General features: G+C 36.1%; 1 protein-coding gene across 4 annotated transcripts in view; it reads right to left on the reverse strand.

Moving 5' to 3' along the window:
• Nucleotides 1-21828, reverse strand: part of SNTG1 (syntrophin gamma 1) — a 343053-nt gene that overhangs the window by 92192 nt on the left and 229033 nt on the right. For all 4 annotated transcript variants that reach the window (XM_068671708.1, XM_068671707.1, XM_068671705.1 and 1 more), the window contains 3 exons: nt 20852-20934; nt 18033-18163; nt 10815-10944 (listed from right to left, as the gene is read on the reverse strand). In XM_068671708.1, coding sequence (XP_068527809.1) covers nt 10815-10944; nt 18033-18163; nt 20852-20934 — 344 coding nt within the window. The remainder of the gene's footprint in view (nt 1-10814; nt 10945-18032; nt 18164-20851; nt 20935-21828) is intronic.

Raw genomic sequence — 21828 nt, forward strand, 5'->3', positions numbered from 1 at the left:
GATTAAACTTTCCATTTATTCTCCCTTCTAGAGAGAGTTAGATTATTCTACCATTTTGCTTCCATGATGTTTTAACCATCTCTCTACACTCTTCCATAAATTGGGACCTCCAATTTATCTTTTCCACCATGCAATATAGCCACAGATTCACTCGATACAAATGCTTAAGCCTCTGAGCCAGCCTAGCCAGCAGGCAGGGAGCCAAGCAGCACAACCCTTGCCAGGTTCCAGCATTTCAGTGATTATGAATTATGTAGTCTTGGGTTTCAGAGAGGCTTTTGGGAGATTGTGATTCTTTACTGAAAACTTGATTCATTTTTAAAAAGCATCTATCTATCTGTCTGTCTAAAAGATCTACCTATCCATCTGCCTGTCTGTCTATCCATCCATCTATTTATTTTATACTGTAAAAAATGTATCATGTTTAGCAGTAAGTGAGCAAGGGCACCTTTATGCATATCCTCATGGTCCCTTACAGACAGTTCATTTAAATAAACAAAAGAGTTTAGGTATCATTTAAGGTGTCATCTGGAAAACACAGACTGTGTCCAAAATAAGAGCAGCTGAGCTGCACAATGCAGCCCATGCTGTGACACCAAGCCACATGTGCAATCACAGTCATGCACCTTTATCTTTGTTCCAATCCGCCCTCTAGCTGTTACCTCTTTCTATCTTTGAGATTCATGTCTAGATCATTTACTGATGACAGCATTTTACCTAAGATTTTTTTTTTTTTTTTTTTTTCTGAACAGAGTAACTTTAACATTAGTAAAATGAATAAGTACCACATATGAGGAGTATTTTCTTTTTTTTCTGATTAGGATTATTAAATCAATAATATGGATATTAGGAGTTTTCCTAAATCTAAACAGCAGCTGTAGGTTGGCTTTCCAGCAAAGTAATATTAAGCACATATATCTAGAAATACCCAGTAAAACTTGTATTTTCCCCAATCTGTGCACCTGCATGGTGCAAAAGCTACAGCCACAGTAAATGGAAAGGCACATAGGAAAAAAGAAAATGAATATTTTCATTCATATTCTTTATTCAGCAATAACGAGCCCATTGCTCAAAAAGAAAGGTGAAGTTTTGCAACAACCTGCCTTCCCCAGAGCTATGTGGGCTAGTTTTGCAGCACTTATTATGCCACAAATTAAGAAGCCTTAATATTTCAGAACACGTGGTGAACATGTCCTATGCATGCGGACAGTATCTCAGAGAAGCATGAATTTTAATCTGATCTCAAAAATGAGACGTTTTTCCCCATTTTCTTAGTTCTAAAACTTTTGTGGATCACAACAGAAACTCTAAGACAGAGAAGTAGTGAAAAAGGTATAGAAGGCTTACCTGACTATAGCATTCGCAAATATAAAACATTCTCAGGTGCTCAACTGAAGACATCTATCTGAGGCCTGTTTTTTCTGCTCTTGCTTATTCATAGCAAACATGGTTGAAGAAGTTTTCAATGACTTCTCTCTTCCTAACTGTATATCCACCCTGTATTCTCAGCCTTATAGTTGGCCGAAAACAACTGGGGGAATTACACTGTTCACGAGATCTGTGAATCGAGTTGGGTTAAAAAATCTGCAAAAATAAAAGCAATGCCGTAGTATAGGGAGTGAAGTGCCTGTGTCCATTTTGGTCATGGCAGGTAATACCGGTGTACCCAACTATGATACAGGACATTGGATTATCAAACTGAAGGCAAGAAGCACACGTACTGCACTTAAGCAATGCACCAACTCAAGAGAGAGCCTGATTGAGAGCTACGTCCTAGAAAACCAATCCTTGCCTCCTGGTAAACAGCAAGGGAAGCAAGGGTTACTTCCCTGCATGAGCATGAATTTCACACATGGCTCAATGGATAGCCAAGAGAACAGTGTCTGGAAGGGGGAGTGGAGCCCCAGTCCTGCTCTGTCTCTGGACATCCTTTGGCTAGGGGTGAGACAGTGCCAGCCCTGAAGGCCAAGTAGCATGGACAGCTCCTGTCTCTCATGTCAGGGTGACTCTTCCAACCTGTAGGCTATTGTGCTAAAGTACTCTCTTGCCATTTCCTATTAGAATTGGGAGAGGTAGGTACTTAATTCAAGGAGATTGAATTACCCTCCAGAGATGTCTTCATTCTTTATATAGTTAATGGGATAGAAGTAAGTGTCTAAGTTAGGAGGACTGGTTCACTTTCTTTACATCTTAAAGACATTTTCTTTTGTCCGTTGACTATATAAACAGTTTGGGTAGAGGGGATCTTGCCTTTTCAGGGACACACACATAACTTTTCTGTGAGACCATTTAATTAGAATCATACAATCACAGAATACCCTTAGAGGGGATCCACAAGGATCATTAAGTTCAACTCCTGGTTCCACACAGGAGCACACCAAAATTAAACCATATGTCCGAGAGCATTGTCCAAACAATTCTTGAACTCTGGCAGGCTCAGTACCATTACAACTTCCTTGGGGAACCTGTCCCAGTGCCCGACCACCCTCTGGGTGCTGAACCTTCCCCTAACCCCCAGCCTGACCCTCCCCTGTCCCAGCTCCATGCCATGCCCTCAGGTCCTGTCACTGTCCCCAGAGAGCAGAGCTCAGCGCCTGCCCCTCCACTCCCCTCGTGAGGGAGCTGCAGGCCGCCATGAGGCCTCCCCTCAGCCTGCTCTGCTCTGGGCTGAACAAACCAAGGGACATCAGCCATTTCTCATACGTCTTCCCCTCTAGATCTCTCAGCATCTTTGTAGCCCTCCTTTGGACACTATTAGTTTTATGTCTTTATATTGTGATACCCAAAACTGCACACAGCACTCAAAGTGAGGCCGCACAAGCGCAGAGCAGAGTGGAACAATCTCCTGGCTGCCTCATATTCAACTTGTTGTTGAACAACACCCCCAGATCCCTTTCCATGGAATCTTTCCTGTTTGCTCTCCAGCCTTTCATCCCCCAGTCTGTACATATAGCCAGGGTTTCCCCTTCCCAGGTACAGAATGCAGCACTTGGTTTTGTTAAATTTCATACTGTTGGTGACTGGTGACTGCCCAGCTCTCTAATTTGTCAAGATTTCTCTGCAAGGCCTCTCCTTGATGGAGACAACAACCCCTCCCAATTTAGTGTCACCCACAAACTTACATATTACACCTTCAAGACTTACTTTACTTAGATTTTTTGTATTCCTATATTTTTATCTGGTTCCTAAAAGCACAATTTAGTAAAGAGTAAAATTAAGGATTGTATGAAGAATGCTGCATCTCTGGGATCTGTTTCACTTCTTAGCAAAATTCAAAGTTTCTTTAAAAGGTAAAAAATCCTAAAAAGAAATTAATAATACTCTCTTGAGTGCAGTAAGTCAGAGTGTTGTACATTGGGCAAAAAGAAGAAATGAAGGTACTTCATTCCTATTTCACGCTTGATTTCATGACATCAATGACATTATTTCTAATAAGATTTGCGTGTAATGACCTCATTTTCTGAAACAAAACAAAACAAACAAAACCAAAAACAAACAAACAAAACCACAAATTAACAAAAATACTTGCAATCATATGGAATGGCCACACAGGCCATCAGCATGGCTGTAATTTCAGACCTTCCTCACAGTTGCCTGCCACAAATACTATGTGAGGTATTATTAGGAGAGAAGAAACTTGCCACAGATTTTCATAACTCATTTTGTTAGCAGAGAAATGACAAATCCAAATGATCTTAGTCATATTTCCTTTGCAGGAGTTTCTACTTACCGGTAATTTGTTGTTTTGTCTCTTTTCCTGTCTACTGGACTTGTTTGCCCCCATCTCTTGAAGGTGTCCCTGAATGACTGAAATTCCTGTCTTCTCCCCCACCCCTCTGTGGTGGATTTCTGATTCATTCTCTTCCTCAGGCAAATATAAGCTATGTGCTACCAGAATGCACTGGATGTCTACGGCACTTTATGAAGCAAGACAACCAAATGGAGAAAGTGCTTTCAACACATTAGCCTACTAATAATGTATACCCTGAGGTGTGTTATGGCTCTTTGAGTGCATTGCAATTTCTTTTAATTCCTTTTTTTTTAAATTGGCTTTGAAAAAAAGCCAAAGCTTTTGATGTAACCACCTTTTAAAATGTATTCCAAAGGTGAGTAAGAGGAAAGGGATGTAAAAACAAGTTAAGATTGCTTTTATAATGATATTCATGTTTTTCTTTTTGTTTATGGTTTTGGGTTTCTTTTGGACTGCAAAGAGGATGGAAACAAAAAGGAAGATTATTATTGCCTAGCCTCCCCTCCCAGTTCCCAGTTGCAGTTTTACCAACAGCAGTTTGTAATTCAATAGCCTCTTTCAACACACTCTTAGTTAAAATAAACCAGTTGTGGAATATTGAACAGTTTCCTACACAACAAAAACTAGGTCAAATGCTGGAAGTCTCCAACTGTTACTAAGAGGGCAGCCTGGCATTTTGGCAGGAAAGGGCAACTTTCTTTTTCTACGTGCTGCCTCTCTGCAAAAACTCAGGTGGCTTACCTGCATACCCAGTCAGACTGGTCCTCCTGCTTTTATTCTTGTCATTCTTTCTTTGCCACTTTAAACCAATAATGAAACTTTTATTTTTTTTCCTCACTACAGGTTCCTTGCTATCTTTCACCAGGGTGAGATGTCAAGGCATCTCTCCAAAGTGTCTTGCAACCAAACAGAGCATGGACTTTTCTGTAGTGTGTCAATTTCAGTCTTCAACAATTATAGAATGAAGGAAAAGAAATAGTCTCAGTACTATAGTCCTAAGTATAAATCTCACACGGATTAAACAACACATCATATATTCTCATGTTCTGCTTTTGTCTAAATACCAAGCCTACTTTGTTTAGCCTAAATCCATACAAAACTGGATGAACCAGAGAAAGTGCATGGATTCTTTGCTGTGTGGCACCATTATACAGATAAAACTGCAAAAAATATTCTTTTGTATCAGTATTGTGCGACTTACTTTTAAGGCTTGCATTTAACAGGTACACTGTAGCCCTTCTGTATGAGGAACATTTAAAAATATAGGCTTTTGATTTTATTGTCTCTAAGAATGTTATTTCTCTTACATGATATTTTAGAGATGTATGGATGATCATTTACATCAGCATAGGCAATAATACTTTCATAAGATATTATTGACTGCTGCAAGATCTGACACTGCATACAGTAAAACTGAAAAACTATTATTAAAAATAGTTTGAGCATTTGGGAGAAGTTTGGTACAGGAAGTCCAATTTTATTTCATTTGAAAAACTATCATTACTAATTAAAGTTTAAAAGGGAAGGAAAAACAGAAAAGACTCCATTTATGTAAATTTGATGCAGCATCGCTACATTTATTCACTTATATCAATGTGCCTCAAGGAAACCACATATGAAAAAAAAAACACATCTATGACATCATTATGTTACATTTCATAGTTTTAAATCAGTACTGGAAGAGACTTTTGTGATTTCCTTTACAAGGTCTAGAATGGAAAGCAAAACAAAGAAATGAAGTATCAGAACTCTGTAAACGCTTGAGTACTTAATATTGCTTAGAAAACAGTTGAACAAACATTAGTAGACAACATCCAATTTATTTGTGTAGTTTGTTACCTATGTTCCATTTTGGGAAAAACAGATCATATAGGAAAAAAAAATCTACTAAGAATCTTTTGAAGACTTCCTATACTCCTCTATTTTTTGTCTTAATTTTAAAAGGCAATAAATTTCTAGACAATAGTCAGTATTTGCCTTTTGCACTACTACAGAATACACTACTATGATTTGTACACTACTGTGGTTTGATACTAATACTGTTGTTTTCGGATTTGCTCCAAATGTACATAGCTTAGTGACCAACAAAAAGATTATTTTTACTGTAATACTTCACAGGGCATCTAAGAGCTTAAAATCCCTGCAAACTCCAAAATGACTAACGTCAGAGCCTTCTGAAGGTTTTGCCATGCTATTTCAAATCAAAAATTGAAATGTGAAACCTGTTCATTTCATATAAGTGACATTGATTTATTCATGCAACATAGCATTCCACTGTATATTCTTACTCGTAGTATATTCGCAAAAAAAAAAAAAAAAGAGTGAACGTCTTTTAAAAACTTACTAAGCACTGAATGTAGTCCTATGATATTTTATTCTTCCCACAAGCAAAACAGTTCATACTAATCTTACTGCTTTTTTTCTCGTTTTTTTTTTTTTTTTTTATTGATTTTTCTCTCCCTCTACATAATTACTTACACAATTCCTGTATCTGAATTTTAACATTATAGAGATATATAATTAGGTATTATTGCTCTTTTCTCCAGTGAAAGTAAGGCCAAATATATTGTCCATCTTAGCAGCAGTTTCTTTTGTTACTCATTATATTTTAAGCATATGATTAAATCCGTGATTTCAATTGATCTTTTGAAACTGTTCAAAATACAAGCTTAAGTTCAGGAAAATATGTGCCCAAAATCACATTAAGTTTGTAGACCTATTAATTTTAAGTTTGTAGGCCTATTAATTCACCCTATCGCCATGTTTCTATCTGCAACATAAGCGTACCTCAGTAATTTTACAGATACATGGTATTTTGCAAGACTCACACAGAAAAATTTGCCATTATGGAATGATGTCAAGTTACTGGGTAATAAATCTTGCAAGATATTATGGGCATTCTCAAGATACATTTAAAATTTTCTTTTTGTCACCTTCCACTTGGCAACCTTAACTTAGTTGCCTGTCATTCCTGGCTGATGAAGTTCCTGTTGTTTCTTCTCTGTCAAGTGCTAATAGCTTCAAGGTAAGAAGTGGAAACGTTATCTTTGTAGTGCCGGGCACCCAAACAATTTTTTGGGGCACCGATATAATTTTGAATTGGACTACGTTTGAAAACTACCTTAGGTAAAATCTTAACCCTGATAAAGCCATTACAAATACTAAATCCCTTCAAATACTGTACCACATAAATTAGGGATTTAATGGCAAGAGGTAGATCTTTATAGACCATGTGATTTTGGAGTCTTTTATTTTTTCATAGCATAATTTCTTAAGTTATGTGACCTATTAAATACTGTTATCATAAAATTATTTAACAAAATAAATGTCAAAGATTAGAAATCAGTATTAATTATCACAGAAACTAACACAGCCTATAAGTTGCTTATTGAAGGGCTAATAGTTCACAGTTGAATTGACACAGCAGAATTGCAAATTCCTACTTGGAGCATGGATTAAAAAAAAAAAAAAAAAAAGGTGGAAGCAGCAGATTGTTCCCTTTCTAATCCTCTTTGGTCTGTCATCCAGACTGACAATAAAAAGGCATAAAGGCATAAAACCCTTTTCTACTTTATCAGTTCACAGAACAATTAGAGTTTCCATGTGCAGTTCAATTCAACATATTCAGCTTTCAGCACATGAGCTTCAGTTTCAGGATTGCTTAGAGAAAACTCTGGACTTAATATAAACCTTGTGTTTATTGAAGCACATGCTTAATTGATGATTTTTTTAACACAGATGAAGCCACCTTCAGAAATCAATGACTTTTATAGGTCATTGATCATCAGATCAATGATCATCAGATCATTGATTATAGTGCAATATTAAGTCACTTTCAACAGTGCATTTCTATAGTATCCTGTTTGTTGCATAACCATATACAAGTCAATTCATGTTTTGAAATCTTAAAGGGATCTATTTCATCTCATATGTAATTGTTCCATGGCTTCTGGGGATCTACAGAGATTAAAACTGGCAGTATCACTCTCAGTATTCCACAAACCCTGAAGAATTCAGTTCTAATTTACTAAGAATACAAAGAAAAAGACTTCATAGCAAAAAAAAAATTGACAAAAAAAAAAAAAAGAAATGAAGTCAACTAGATCAGTCAGCATATTGATATGCTTTAATCTGTGGCTGAGTAGCCAGAATACCATTTTCTTGATGTGTGCATTAAAACTATAACTATTTTGTGGCATAGTAATACAAGTGTCATGTCACACTGTGCGATTGACAGTCTAACCACTGCTAGCAAAATGTGTTTGCCTGCAGACACCATCTTCCAACCTCCATTACTTATACTCAATTAGCAATACACTCTTTCAAAGGTGATAACATCAAGACATTTTGTCTTTGCTTCCACTTGTGACTTTTTGTTATTCTCTTGCTCTCTGGCTGCATTGCTGATTCCGCAAATGAACCACACCAGCTTTGTGTCGAACATCAATGTTTTTGTCATGACAGAAGAGATTCAGACTTTATCATTGCAAAAAAATAACCGAAACATGGACTCAAATAGGAGATTGTGGAGACAGGGATTTACATTTCACAACTAAAAGGGATACAGGGAAGGAAAGATGGCTTTTTGCCACACACATCTGTGGAGTTTGAACTATCAGATATTTTGTTTTCAGACAGTAAAATGGTCCAGAATTACTGTTTGAAACTAGCATGTTTTCTGTCAAAATATCTAGCAATGTCTTTGCTAGATTTATTCAGAGAAGCTCTCTCTTGTCCCACAAAGAGACTAGTGACAGGATATACTCTTCTCCTTATATATCTAAGTCTGAACTCACCACCTTAGGGTCCCTTACCAGTCAAAGGAAAGAAAGACACGTCCTGAGGAAATTAATCTCATCAGAAAACAGATGTCAAAAGTAAATCAAGGGGATCATTCTTCAGACATTCTGCTTTAAGACATTTAACCTTAGGCAAGATAAATCCCACCCAAATCTACAGAGAACAAACATGACATTGGCAAAGGAAATGTTTTCAGAAACAATTCAGTTATTATAGTCTTTCTTGTTCTCATCTTCTTCTTTCTGTTTCATAAGTTAGATGAGAGTTTACATTTTGATGGACCATATGGTATTTAAACAAAAAAATATTTTACATAACTCTTAGATAAAAATAAAAAGTTCACTGAAACTAAAATTCAAGGGAGTGAATATATTGCATTTTGTCCAAAAGTTTAAATAAAGTCCTACTATTTGTTTGTTCCTTTGGTATTGGATGCCACGGAAATGGAGAATGATCATGATCAAATGCCTCTCACAGAGGAAAAACAATAACATCAACAGTATGCTGTTGATATTTTATGTCAATAAACATCTTGTAAAAAAAAAAAAAAAAAAGGAAAAAAAAATATAGGGACCTCTATTCACATTTAATCATAGTTCTGAGTAACAGATTTTTTTTTATTATTTTTTTTTTTCTGAATGTCTATTGTTCTTAGATTCACTTTTCACATACACTGTTAAATAACTAAGTCTTATTGGCAACTGAAATTTTAAAATAAAAGTATATCATGCAAAAGAGAGTATCATTGGTTTCCATAAATTCATATGGGTTATGAACTTTTACAAGAGTTCTAAAATAGATTCATTGACAATTGTGATAAGCCCTAATAAATTACAGTTACTTTACAGGATGTATTTGGAATAATAAAGTAAATATAAATGTTTGCATAATAACTGTATAATTAGCAATTTCCAATTATAAAACGTCAGCTACACTGTTTCTGTTTTTATGGAAACTAGTGTAGAATTATATACTGTACTGATCTATAAATCACTGGAAATATTGAATGTAACAATGGAGTATTACCACATTCAAGTTACTCTAAGCAACCATTATTACAGTCTCAGAGTATTATCAGATAAAATTTAGGGTCAACTATCTTTATAAGTAAACAATTACACTACTTTAGATAGTAAGAATCGTTAGGAATCATTACTAATCTGAACTAAAGATGGCAAGAAAAAAAGTAACCAGCACTGTCATTTGTCAGCATGTCGATTAGACAAGAAGTTCTATACAGCAGCAGTATTGTAAGGAGGAATAAATAGCCATAAAATTGGCTTGCATTGCATGGAAGCTTGCAGATGGTGGATGAATTCATGTCTGTCACGTTTTTATAATACAATGACTTTTACATATTGCTGCCAGATGGAACATAGTTTTGCATCTTGAATATAAAACTGCAAGAAATACAACTTCCTTCAATGCATTCCCTGTATTTGAAACAAAAGCAAATTTAGAGTTAGGTTTGGGAGGCTAAAGCAGACTTAAGGAAATCTGGAAGAATATAAATTAAAACCTTAAGGTCTTCCTTGTTATAACTCAATTGAAAGTAATTGAGTTAACCACGTGTTCCGTATTTTTTGAGAAAGTACAGGAAAGGTATCGTATAGAACTCTAAGTTAAAAATGACATGTCATATATCAAATGCAAAATACATCCTAGATAGGTCTGAAAGAGCTTTCAACTGAACTTGGTAGTAGTTTAGTAAAACCTTTGCATAACATTTATCTTTGCTTCAATAAAAGGTTCTCTATCCCACAAGATCAGACCTTAAAAGTACAGTGCATGAAGTATAAATGTATTTAATCTTTTCTGGTAATGAATGTTTCTGGTACTGGCCTTGTGTTAAGTGAACAGAGCTTATACCTATTCAGATCTGAGCATAACAATATTTGTATAGATTTTTTTTTAAAACTATCACGAAAATGCAGAATTCCCTTTTGCTTTTATATGTGCTTGTCCATCACACCTGTCTTTCTCCTCTGTCTGGTCTTTGTTTCTCATGTTAGCTGGTATTGCTCAGAAGTATGTAACTCTGATAGTGATGAAGTGAACTAGATGACTGTAAGGGAGAATATTTTCCCATTCAACGATTTCTCACAAAATCTGATTTGATGATAAACTTGACTTGACTTCTCTCGGACAGCCTCAAGCATTGTTTATATGCAGACAATTCTGTGTTTGAACCCATTAGGCTTTTATGACAGTTATAATCAAATATGATTGGGAAACCTTCTGGCTTACTTGGATCCATACTTACATTGTGCTTTGTGAGGTTGGAAATGTTACTTGCTATTGCTTGTAGCCAGTCAATACAGTCTTCAGCAGAGAGACACTGAATTATTCCGCTGCAAACCCCATCCACAGCAATTACTTGGAACGCATTTTGCCTATAGACATGTCATAACAGATCAGGTCAGAAGAAAATTTCATCTGTTCTAGCATACCGTCTTAATACTTGTAGAAAATGCTTTTCTTTCAACTACAATGAAGGTCAGCCACTGAACACTGATAAATTGCTGGTCTTTGTGTTTTATAAATACCTGACATATTAAAATGATTATGCTAAAAGGTCAACTATATTAAGTTTCCATAAAGCTATAAAAAAATCCCATGGACTAGCACCATGGAATCTTAACCAACACTGCGTGACTTCAGAAGATAAACAAGTAAAATAGCTGATGCATATTAAAATGTTAATGCTTTAATACTGCAGGTCATAGAGAAGGAAAATGTGCATTGGACTGTAGTCAACCATTCATAAATTCAGTGGAATACTGAATTTTCTCAAAAACTTTTATTTCATTTTTCTGTTATATTTTTAAAATGCAGTAAAGTTACTGTCTCAATATACCCTTATTAGCTGTTCTTGGTGATCAGATTTTGATTGTGAATGATCATCTTTTTACCTACTGATGTAAAAGCTAGAGAATTCAAAACTGACCAGGTAACAATAATTATTTTTCCAATTGCATTTCTGAATGTAGGATGATTAGTAAAATGCACTGAAATGCCAAGAGACATCCATTGACAAAAGAAGTGTCCACCTGGGTGTCTCTACACCAGCAACATTCTGGGCATTTATACCATGCTTTGTGATGCATTATAGACTGACTTTCCACAGCTGAGTGCTGAACAATTACAAAACAAGAGAAAAATTTCAAATGCTAAAGCTGTAGCAGACCTAACTTCTTCTGCAAATAGCCTTTTTGGCTAAGAGCCTTTGGAAGGCTTACAGATCTTCAGCTTCAGAACCCAAAAAGCTCAATATTAATCATTTTCCAAAAGCAGAAGATTACTAAGCATGCAGAGTAATGAGAGTAATAATGCGGGCATTCTCCCAACCCAATTCATTAGTGATAAATTTGTGGATTAAAATTAAGCATGTCATTCAGATTTTCTGAGGTGGCTGGGGCAAAATGAGTGTTATCTTCACTGTAAAACTAAGTGCCACTGATTTCCATTCTGCAAAAGCATTTTTTTTTATGTTATCAAAATTATTGTCTAGTTGTATAGGAACATAGAACTAATCTCTATCTCTACCATAAAAGTCTTTGCTGTGTCTATGTCAAGTGCAGGCTTTTTTGTCCATCTAGGAGAAGCATAAAAAATGAATTGGAGCCATGCTTCCTTTCTTTTTTCTTTTTTTTTTTTTTTAACAATTCTATAATGCAGAGGATGATCATGAACATATGAACACGATCATGCAGAGACCAATGGTTTCTCTAAATCTACTAGATAACTTATCAGTTCAGTAGCCTTTTCACAGAAGTGGTGATCAGTCTTTAAATCCCTAAAGGAACAATCTAATAGAAAATTCTTTTAAAGATTAACTACTCATTTTCACAATACTTCTGACAAAGTTCTTGAAGAAGTACTATTTAAAGCATTACATCTGTAGTTAATGTAGTTAAATGCTAAAATAGTATTCAGTTAATATACCTTTATTTTAAATGTCTATAAATACAAATTGAAAATTCTTCTATAATAAAATGCTAAACAAGTTATTACATAACACAGCATTATGATCAGACAATTTGCTGATTATAAGGGGAAAACAGATCCTAGCCCAGGAGCTGGCGGGGCTCATTGAGAGGGCTTTAAACTAGGTAAGAAGGGGGACGGGGCTGAAACAGGGCTTGTTGGAGCTGTGCCAGGGGGAACAATGGCAAGGCCGAGGGAGAAGGTAGTGACCCAACTGAAATGCATCTACACTAATGCATGCAGCATGGGTAACAAACAGGAGGAGCTGGAAGCCATCGTGTGGCACACAGGTTATGACTTGGTTGCCATCATGGAGACATGGTGGGACCACTCTCATGACTGGAGTGCTGCAATGTCTGGCTATAGACTCTTCAGAAAGGACAGGCAGCACAGAAGGGGTGGTGGTGTGGCTCTCTATATTAGAGAGTGTTTTGATGCTGTGGAACTTGACGCTGAGAATGATAAGGTTGAGTCCCTATGGGTTAGGATTGGCGGGAAGGCCAACAAGGCTAGCATCCTGGTCGGGGTCTGTTATAAATTGCCGAACCAGGATGAGGAGACTGATGAGGAGTTCTATAGGCAGCTGACAGAAGTTGTGAAATCATCAGCGCTTGTTCTCGTGAGGGACTTGAACTTCCCAGATATATCCTGGAAGCACAACACAGCCCAGAGAAAGCAGTCTAGGAGGTTTCTGGAAAGTGTGGAAGATAGCTTCCTGATGCAGCTGGTTAGTGAGCCTAACAGGGGAGGTGCCCTGCTAGACCTTCTCTTCACAAACAGAGAAGGACTGGTGGGAGATGTGGTTGTTGAAAGCTGTCTTGGGCAGAGTGACCATGAAACAGTAGAGTTCTCTATTCTTGGAGAAGCCAGGAAGGGGACCTTCCTGTCGACCTGTTCGAGGGTAGGAAGGCTCTGCAGGAGGATCTGGATAGGCTGCACCGATGGGCTGAGGTCAACTGTATGAAGCTCAACAAGGCTAAGTGTTGGGTCCTGCACCTGGGGCGCAATAACCCCAAGCAGAGCTACAGGCTGGGAGATGAGTGGTTGGAAAGCTGCCTGGCAGAGAAGTACCTGGGAGTATTGATTGATAGTTGGCTGAATATGAGCCAGCAGTGTGCTCAGGTGGCCAAGAAGGCCAACAGCATCCTGGCTTGCATAAGAAACAGTGTGGCCAGCAGGTCTAGGCTAGTGATTGTCCCCCTGTACTCAGCTCTGGTGAGGCTGCACCTCAAGTACTGTGTTCAGTTTTGGGCCCCTTGCTACACAAAGGACATTGAGGTGCTCGAGCAAGTCTAGAGAAGGGCGATGAAGCTGGTGTGGGTCTGGAGAACAAGTCTTATGAGGAGCAGCTGAGGGAGCTGGGTTTGTTCAGCTTGGAGAAGAGGAGGCTCTGGGGCGACCTTATCACTCTGTATAGGTACCTTAAGTACCTATATATAGGTACTTATATGCTGTAGCGAGGTGGGGGTTGGTCTATTCTCCCACATGCCTGGTGACCGGACAAGGGGGAATGGGCTAAATCTTAACCCAGTGAAGTCTATATGATGCAAGTGGAGACTATGAAATGCATGGCAAAGTATTAGATTATTTCTGAATGTGTCTCAACAGTAGGTAGTCTTAGTCTTAGATTACAATATCCTTAGATTATTGTATCACTGTTATTGTAATACTATCTTGAATTAGTCTGCCAGCCACATACCACAACAAAAACATTACATATATATATAATAAATGTTATGTATAAAATAGAAATTATTATTTACCACTTTTTTAATTCCGGAAAAAAAAAAGTTAAGAACAGATTAGTTCTTACTCAAGTACACCTCTTAGGTTTTGCACCTTCAGAAACTCAAGAATTTGAAGTTAGTAAGATTTAAGATCAACTTAAATATCCTCTTGAATTTCTTATGAATACTCTTAGGAATTTATGAGTGTGAAGCATCCTCCTAGAAAGTTAGCATATGATTATGAGGAATAATAATGTATGTGGGAATGACAATTTATGTGTCAGTATTTTCAAACTCTGAAAGATTAAAATTTATCATGCTTTATATAGGGAGAACAACCTTATAAATACTATCTACAGAAAATGTAATGAATTAATGTCCACTTTATGTTGCTTTCCTTAATATTATTTTCAACATCGTTTCCTTAATATTGGTCTTTACAGTCCTCAACTTTTCAGTCCCTTTAAAAATTTATCTTTCTCTGAAAAAAATTTTGTGAGGGAGTCCTATTTTAATATGTTTACACTAATTTAGAACACTCTTGTGAACTGTCTTGTTACCAATGTTAAATGTTGGTTCCGTGTTTTTTTGAGGCAAAAATAATAAATAGGTAAATAAGTAAATAAATAAAACACTTTCCTTATCATTGTCAAATTTCTTTTTACTTTCCTGTTAAGTACTCATATTTCCTCATGTTAGACAGCACGGTAGGATACAAGAAGAAAATTATCAGAGTAGTTATTCAGGGTGTGAGTATAAATTCAGGTATTCATTGTTGTACAAATACACTTGTAAAATTATTTTTTCTGGAAATTCAAATCTCAAGAATATCATCACTGCCTACACATAATCCTTTCTGTAATGTACAGTTCTATATTGTGCACATTAAGCCTGTGTTTTATTGATGTAGAAGACTGAATTTGAAATCCCTAAATCTACAAATAGTTGAATACATCCTGACTTTCCATGTGAGTAGTTCTATTCAGTTCAGTATTTTATTTGAAGTATACTGCAGAATAGATCTCAAATTTGACTTTTATGATTCTGGGCCCTTTATGCCTCATGCTCTTAATTATTTCTATTTCAACCATTGCAAAACACTGAGCTGAAGTTTTACAGAGTTTAAAGCAAAAACTTCTGTATCTGTGGCATCCATATCTGTCTCTCTTTCAGTTCAACCAATGAGCCACTGTAGCTTTTGGTTCACATGTTTACTCTCTGGGCCAGTAATTGTCAATAGATGAAGGATCATGTAGCTAAGTAAACATGATTTTGTTATTATTAATCAGAAGACATAGGCTGTTTTTAGCTTATCAGTCATCTAGTGGCGAAGTGACTATCGACTCAACTGTTTTAAATTAAACTCTGTGCACAGGAAGAAAGACTGACAAACCTAGGTGGTATAGTTTGAAGAAACAATACCTCTTAGAATTAATTTAGGCCATGGGACGCTTTTGTGCAACTTTCAAATGTTTGCTATGAACTAATGAGAACGAAGCAGACCATGACAATAAAATAAAATTAACCCCAAACAAACACAAAAACGAGGCTGAAAACCAGTCCTCTTTCCCCACTTTTCGTGGGGGATTATAAACCCTCCCTATAAGGCAGGTGGTAATACTTCACTGTAGGACCCATAGAAACACTGTATAACAGAGAAAAGAGGCTGGGAAGGTTCTTTCACAAAACACTCCTGTCAGAAATATCAACTATGCTTTTCTGTATTAATTAGGTAATCTTACATATTTTTAAATAGAGAAACAGGATAATTTTAAACCCTTCATGCATGATAATAACTCAGGGTTAATAATAAGAGAACACATTATTCTTCCCAGATTCAAACACCTAAGCTTGCAGTCTTGATGACTACACAGGAAAGCCAGCTTTTATTTCAGTTTGTAAGTCCTCACAGTCTCACATTTGATACATCCTGTGTGCTTAATGTAAGAGTTAAATTTTCTAATTGGTTAGAAGCAAGAGAGTAACATACTCTTTAATGTACACAGCTTTCCTTCAGTTCATGACCTACAAGCTGGTATGCAGAGAATATTTTAATAATAGAATTTAATTTTTATATATATATGAATGATGAATTAATCCATAAAACATATAGTTATTGAAAACTTAAAAACAATATCTTACATATGTACTTTGCCTTGTTGCATTTAATAGCTACTTTCCTTTCTGTCTGATTGCATAACACTTGAAAAACGGTAATCATTCCAGAATATTCTTGTCTTCCTCTCTGATTTATTCTGATTTACTAGGATAATATTGAATTAAAGAATGACGAGTTGTAGGTCTATATGATGCAGTAAATTTAAGCCTGACTATGAGCTTTGGACAGGCTTCCCAGTGATTGAAAGACAAAGTATCGATGAAATTCAATGTTAACACATGCAAAGTAACACATATAAGAAAATTAGCCTCATCTATATATATAAACAATGAAGAACCCTTCTATAACTATTAAACCCGAGGAAAGAAATGCAGGAGTTACTGTAAACTGTTCTCTGAAAATCATCAGCGTAGTGTTCAGTGACAATTATAAAGCAACAGACTTTAGTATTAGGAAAAAAAGAATAAAAAATATTAGGAAAAAATAATAATTATAATTAAAAAAAAAAAAAACAAAACAACACTGTTTTGCCTTATTGTACATCAGGAGGGTCTGAGGGTGCAGTCCTCATCATCTTTCCTCAGAGAAATTAAGAAATTAGGAAAAGAAACAGGGAAGGTAACAAGGATGATCAGAGCTATGGAAGGGTCCATCACAGAGAAAACAGTAAGGATCCTTCAAATAGGAAAACAGCAGAGTTCCATGTCATAAGGGTCAGCACCCACCATTGGTCCCATCTTGGGGGCCTAGCTGCCTACACTTAAGGCCACCGCCGCCATGGTGAGGTCATGGTATGCAAGATCAGGCTGCTGCGAAAGGGCTGTTAGCAGGGAGACTGTCCCATGCTTCTCTGGACAGCTCTTGCCTTGGTCCTCACTTGAGTTTGTCCTCAAACTGATGTATTCCGGGCATCTAATTCACAACTAATTTGGACCCAACCTGCAGTCTGACTCCCCAGCCTGACCTGAGCCCCACCTCATCCCAGTGGAAGTGGATGATGACCATCCCTAGGCCTGCTCTGCTCCTTTGCTAGAGCCAGTGAGACAGGGCCTTTGTTTGTATGGATTGTCTCTGCCAGCCTCACTGCCACCCTGTGCTCATGGCTTGCCCTGCCCATGGGGCAGACAGTCCTTGCTACGCTTTAACAAGATTATATCACCCAGCAAAGTCATCAGGCAAGAGATTTAACACAAACAAATAAACAAGGACTTTTAAAAACATAATTTCATTACAGCTCTCAATGTGACAATGCATTGCAAAGAGGAAAGGTATAAAAAACAAAACAAAACAAAACAAACAAAAAAAAACCACACACACAACAGGAGCTCAAAAAGAAGCTTTTGAGGACAGGAAAATTAACAACTATTATATATGTAGACCTAAGTGAATACTCACACTAAGAAATGTGCTGACCACTTGGGGCAAGTGGGAAAATTATGTGTCTTCTCCAAATACCTGGTCCTGGCTGATGTTAGAGCAGAATATGGACCTAGGTGGGCCTAGGAGGACCTTTATGGACACTCCTTTGTTCCATGTCTTTCACAGCTGCATTGAAACTAATAACACTATTCCTCTAACATGGCAGTTCCCTAAGGCTTGTATCTGTCAACCACGAAATCAATAGTTTTAACTTTCTGAACTTCTTTACCTGCACAAATCTGATCCTGGAAGGTACTGGGAAAACCGTGAATGAAGAAGAGGAATTAACCGGAGATCACACCACCTTTTTTCCCACCTAAGTCCTGGGGATGTTGGCCATGAGGAACATGATAATGTATCCTGAAAAACATTTAGAGGGTCCTTCTCAGTTTTGGACTTCATTAGAAGTACTCAGCAGACTTTGGAAAGAAAGAGATTTTTCATAGTCTTGATATAGCATTTAGCATTGTTTTCCACTATCCTCAGATTATTTATCTAGTTTTAGCTAATACTGGACAGATTCTAAACTTTTTCTCACAAATAAACGAACTTAAATAAAGCTCAACAGTAATATGCTTGGAGAAAGTGTGAAGAACAGTATTCTAAAAATCTAGAGAAAACAGATTGTATCATTTTTTGAGATGACTAGTCATGAACGTGTATTTACTATATTAAATGATGAAAATTGATTACTCAAACCTGCATATTTGTGTCAAAATTTATCTTACTTTTGCCTATTTATACAATACATTATTTATATGAATGAATATTTAGCTTTCTACCTCCTAATTTCAACACCTTTTTTTAGAGAATACAGATTAGAATGAAAAATGCTTTTAGAGTGAAAAACAAAATATTTTTAATAATGCAATTTAATTTAAAAAATTCAGTACCTCTTCCTTTCTTTATAAACGCTTTACAAAATAGTACTAGTCATGATGTAATTTTCTGAATATTCTCACTGAAATAAATATACATAGTGCTTTCAGTATATTGGTAAAATTACACATGTTGATCCTGCATCATCATCCATTATATCTTTTAATCACTTGCTTCATATGTTTTCTTACCTGTATGTTCACATATCTTCTGTGTTTGTATCATGAAATATGACTATGAACATTAATTTAGCTTAGCAGCAGATTTTTAATAATATTTATACTATTTAATATTACACGTTCTTAAAATGTTGACTCTGGTGAACATTCCACAGATTAAATCCAAACAAATAAATGATTGGCTAGAAAGACTAAGCTAGGACATTGTTTTGAACAATCTCTTGAATTTTTCAGTGTTCTGTCTGCTTTCAGGAACCTTTTTTCAACTGCAATGAAACTCTGGGACAAAGCTGAAAAGCAGCAAGATGTATAGAAGCAAACTGTAGGCCTAGGTCCTGATGCAACAGAAATAGTAACCTCATCTGTAGCTTACATAACCCTTTCAAATGCTTACAAAAGACCAAAACCGCTCCTTGACTACTGCAAATTCTTTGAAGTCAGACATTTTCATGTGGATCACCAAGGCTATAAACTAAGAAACAGATTATGGCTATAAGCCATAATACATTATAGAAAATAAATTGAGAAAAGAAAGAACTGTGATGAAGGATTTTTACATATGTTAGGAATTCGTAGAGAGGTCTTATTTGGTCTTATGAAGAATTCTATTCCATTACAAGAGGATATCTCAGGTAAGAAGACCTGAGTCTTCCCAGTCTTCAACGTAAGAATTTAATTTAGGGTGAATTATAGACTGAAGATGCCTGATTTTATTATTTAGACTGAAAGAAAACTTGATTTCATTAAATTATTACCAGTTCAAATAGAAACTATGTTAATTTAGATAATTTTTGACATTTGCAGAAAGAGGATTCACAATACATAAACATTTTTAATCCTAAAAGCAAAGCTAGACTTGAAGTGGCTAGCAAAATAAGTTTGGGATCTCCTCCATTAGCCTTTTCACTTTTAAATGTCTGCTTCTGATGTTCTTGAACTATTATTATATATATATATATTTATTTTTATTTGACCTGCAGTAAAACACATCGTTACTGTTTTTATCCCATTTTTATTGATTCCATCCTGTACACACATGTATAAATGCAAAAGGTTTCATGTATGATAATCAGGTTTAAAATCTGTGCTATTGACTTTTAAATCTCTGGGCTCCCATTTGAAATCTTTGCTAGTGAAATAAGCAAGAAAAATAAAGCAAGCCAGAAAGTAGAAACAGCAAGTCTACTGAATAGTGCTTACACTTCTGTTTATTTGTATATATATGTAATAATTGTATATAATTTGTAATAATAATAATTTGTATATATCTATAATAATTATGCCGCATACTGTTTTATTTATTCTGTACTTTTTGAGTATTTATATCTATAATGAAGCCAAATACACATGAAAAAATAAAATAATAATAATAAAAATCTTTAGAACTATTTAAAATATTAGAAATTTTGTGTTTCATTGCTAAGAAAATTGTTAAAAACCCTGTGGTGCACTACCAAAGCATATTTTACTACAAATCTGAATAGAGATCTGTAGCATTTCATCCTAAAGTGAATTTGTTCCATAATGCTATTATTCTTCAATATGTTTGTCAGTTACTAGGGAAATATTCAGAGCTGAAAACAGGCAAAAACATGCACCTAAGTAAGATTTGTCAAAAGTTCTAAATTATAAATTATAAATGAAAGTAAAAAAAAAATAAAAAAATTCTGAAAAAGTTTTCTACCTTCTCTTTAAATAGGTACATTTTCATTTTCTTTCCTATGCTCTGCAAACAAATCTAGAGGAAAAAAATGCCTTGAAATCCCTATTGCTCAGATAAAAATAGTAATCACATTTATCAGGGCATAATCTCAGCCTTTGTCATGGTTTAATTCCCAGCCATAATATCTGGCAACTTTTTTTGCTCCCTATGGGACTATATCTAATGTTAATTAGAGTTTGTCCCATGTTGCTGTCTTTTATCAATTATTTCCACTTAGCTATGGTAACATTTTTAATGCAATTCTATTAAAGAAATATAAGCTCTTACCGTGTTGTTGGGATGGTAGTTGAGATGCAAACCACTGTCACAAAGGGGAGAGGATGTGCCACTGCTCTGGTCACTGGGGGCACCTAATGCAAATGTAAATACACCCCCCAAAATTTTATTAATCTATAATGGTATAATGCAAATGTGTGTGTGTCTGTATGTCTGTATTCCTTCCCTCATTGGTTTTCTCATATCTAACACTCACTTCTTTTTCTCCATTCAGCTAATATCTCTTTTGGTTTGAGTGGAGTGTCTTTTAAAGCTGATTGGAGGCTCAACATAACCACTGGTGCTTTTCTCAATTAAAAATAAATAAATAAATAAATAATAATTTGCTTAGTAAGAAAAATAAAAGCACTAATGTTTTTGGAAATTTGATAATAAAAGATAAGTGTGTACTTTCCTTACTTGGTTTTCAGTTGAATGAACTAGGCAGATAATGCTTTTGTTATTCTCTATGAATTTCACGGTTCAAACATTTCTTGTAACAGTTTAGGAGGTTACAGAGCTACGTCTCATAAGTAACATATGATAGGATATACTCAAGTGGACCATTCAGTGGATAAGGAATTAGATTGAAGGTCACAGGTGGTCAGTGGTTCTATGTCCAAGTGGAGGCCGGTGACAAGTGGTGTGCCTCAGGGGTCTGTCCTGGGACCAGTGCTGTTTAATATCTTTATCAACAACATAGACAATGGGATGGAGTGCACCCTCAGCAGATTTGCAGATGACATCAAGCTGAATGGCACAGTTGATAAAATCGAAGGAAGGGATGCCATCCAAAGGCAGGCTTGAGAAGTGGGCCCACGTGAACCTATGTTCAACAAGTCTAAATGTGGGGTGCTGCACCTGGGCTGGGGCAATGAGCACAGACATGAGCACAGACTGGGTGAAGAATTCATTGACAGTGGCCCTGCAGAGAAGGACTTGGGGTTCGGGTGGATGAAGAGCTCAACATGAGACAGCAGTGTGTGTTT

The sequence above is a fragment of the Anas acuta genome, chromosome 2 (assembly GCF_963932015.1).
Source record: "Anas acuta chromosome 2, bAnaAcu1.1, whole genome shotgun sequence".
Lineage (NCBI taxonomy): Eukaryota > Metazoa > Chordata > Aves > Anseriformes > Anatidae > Anas > Anas acuta.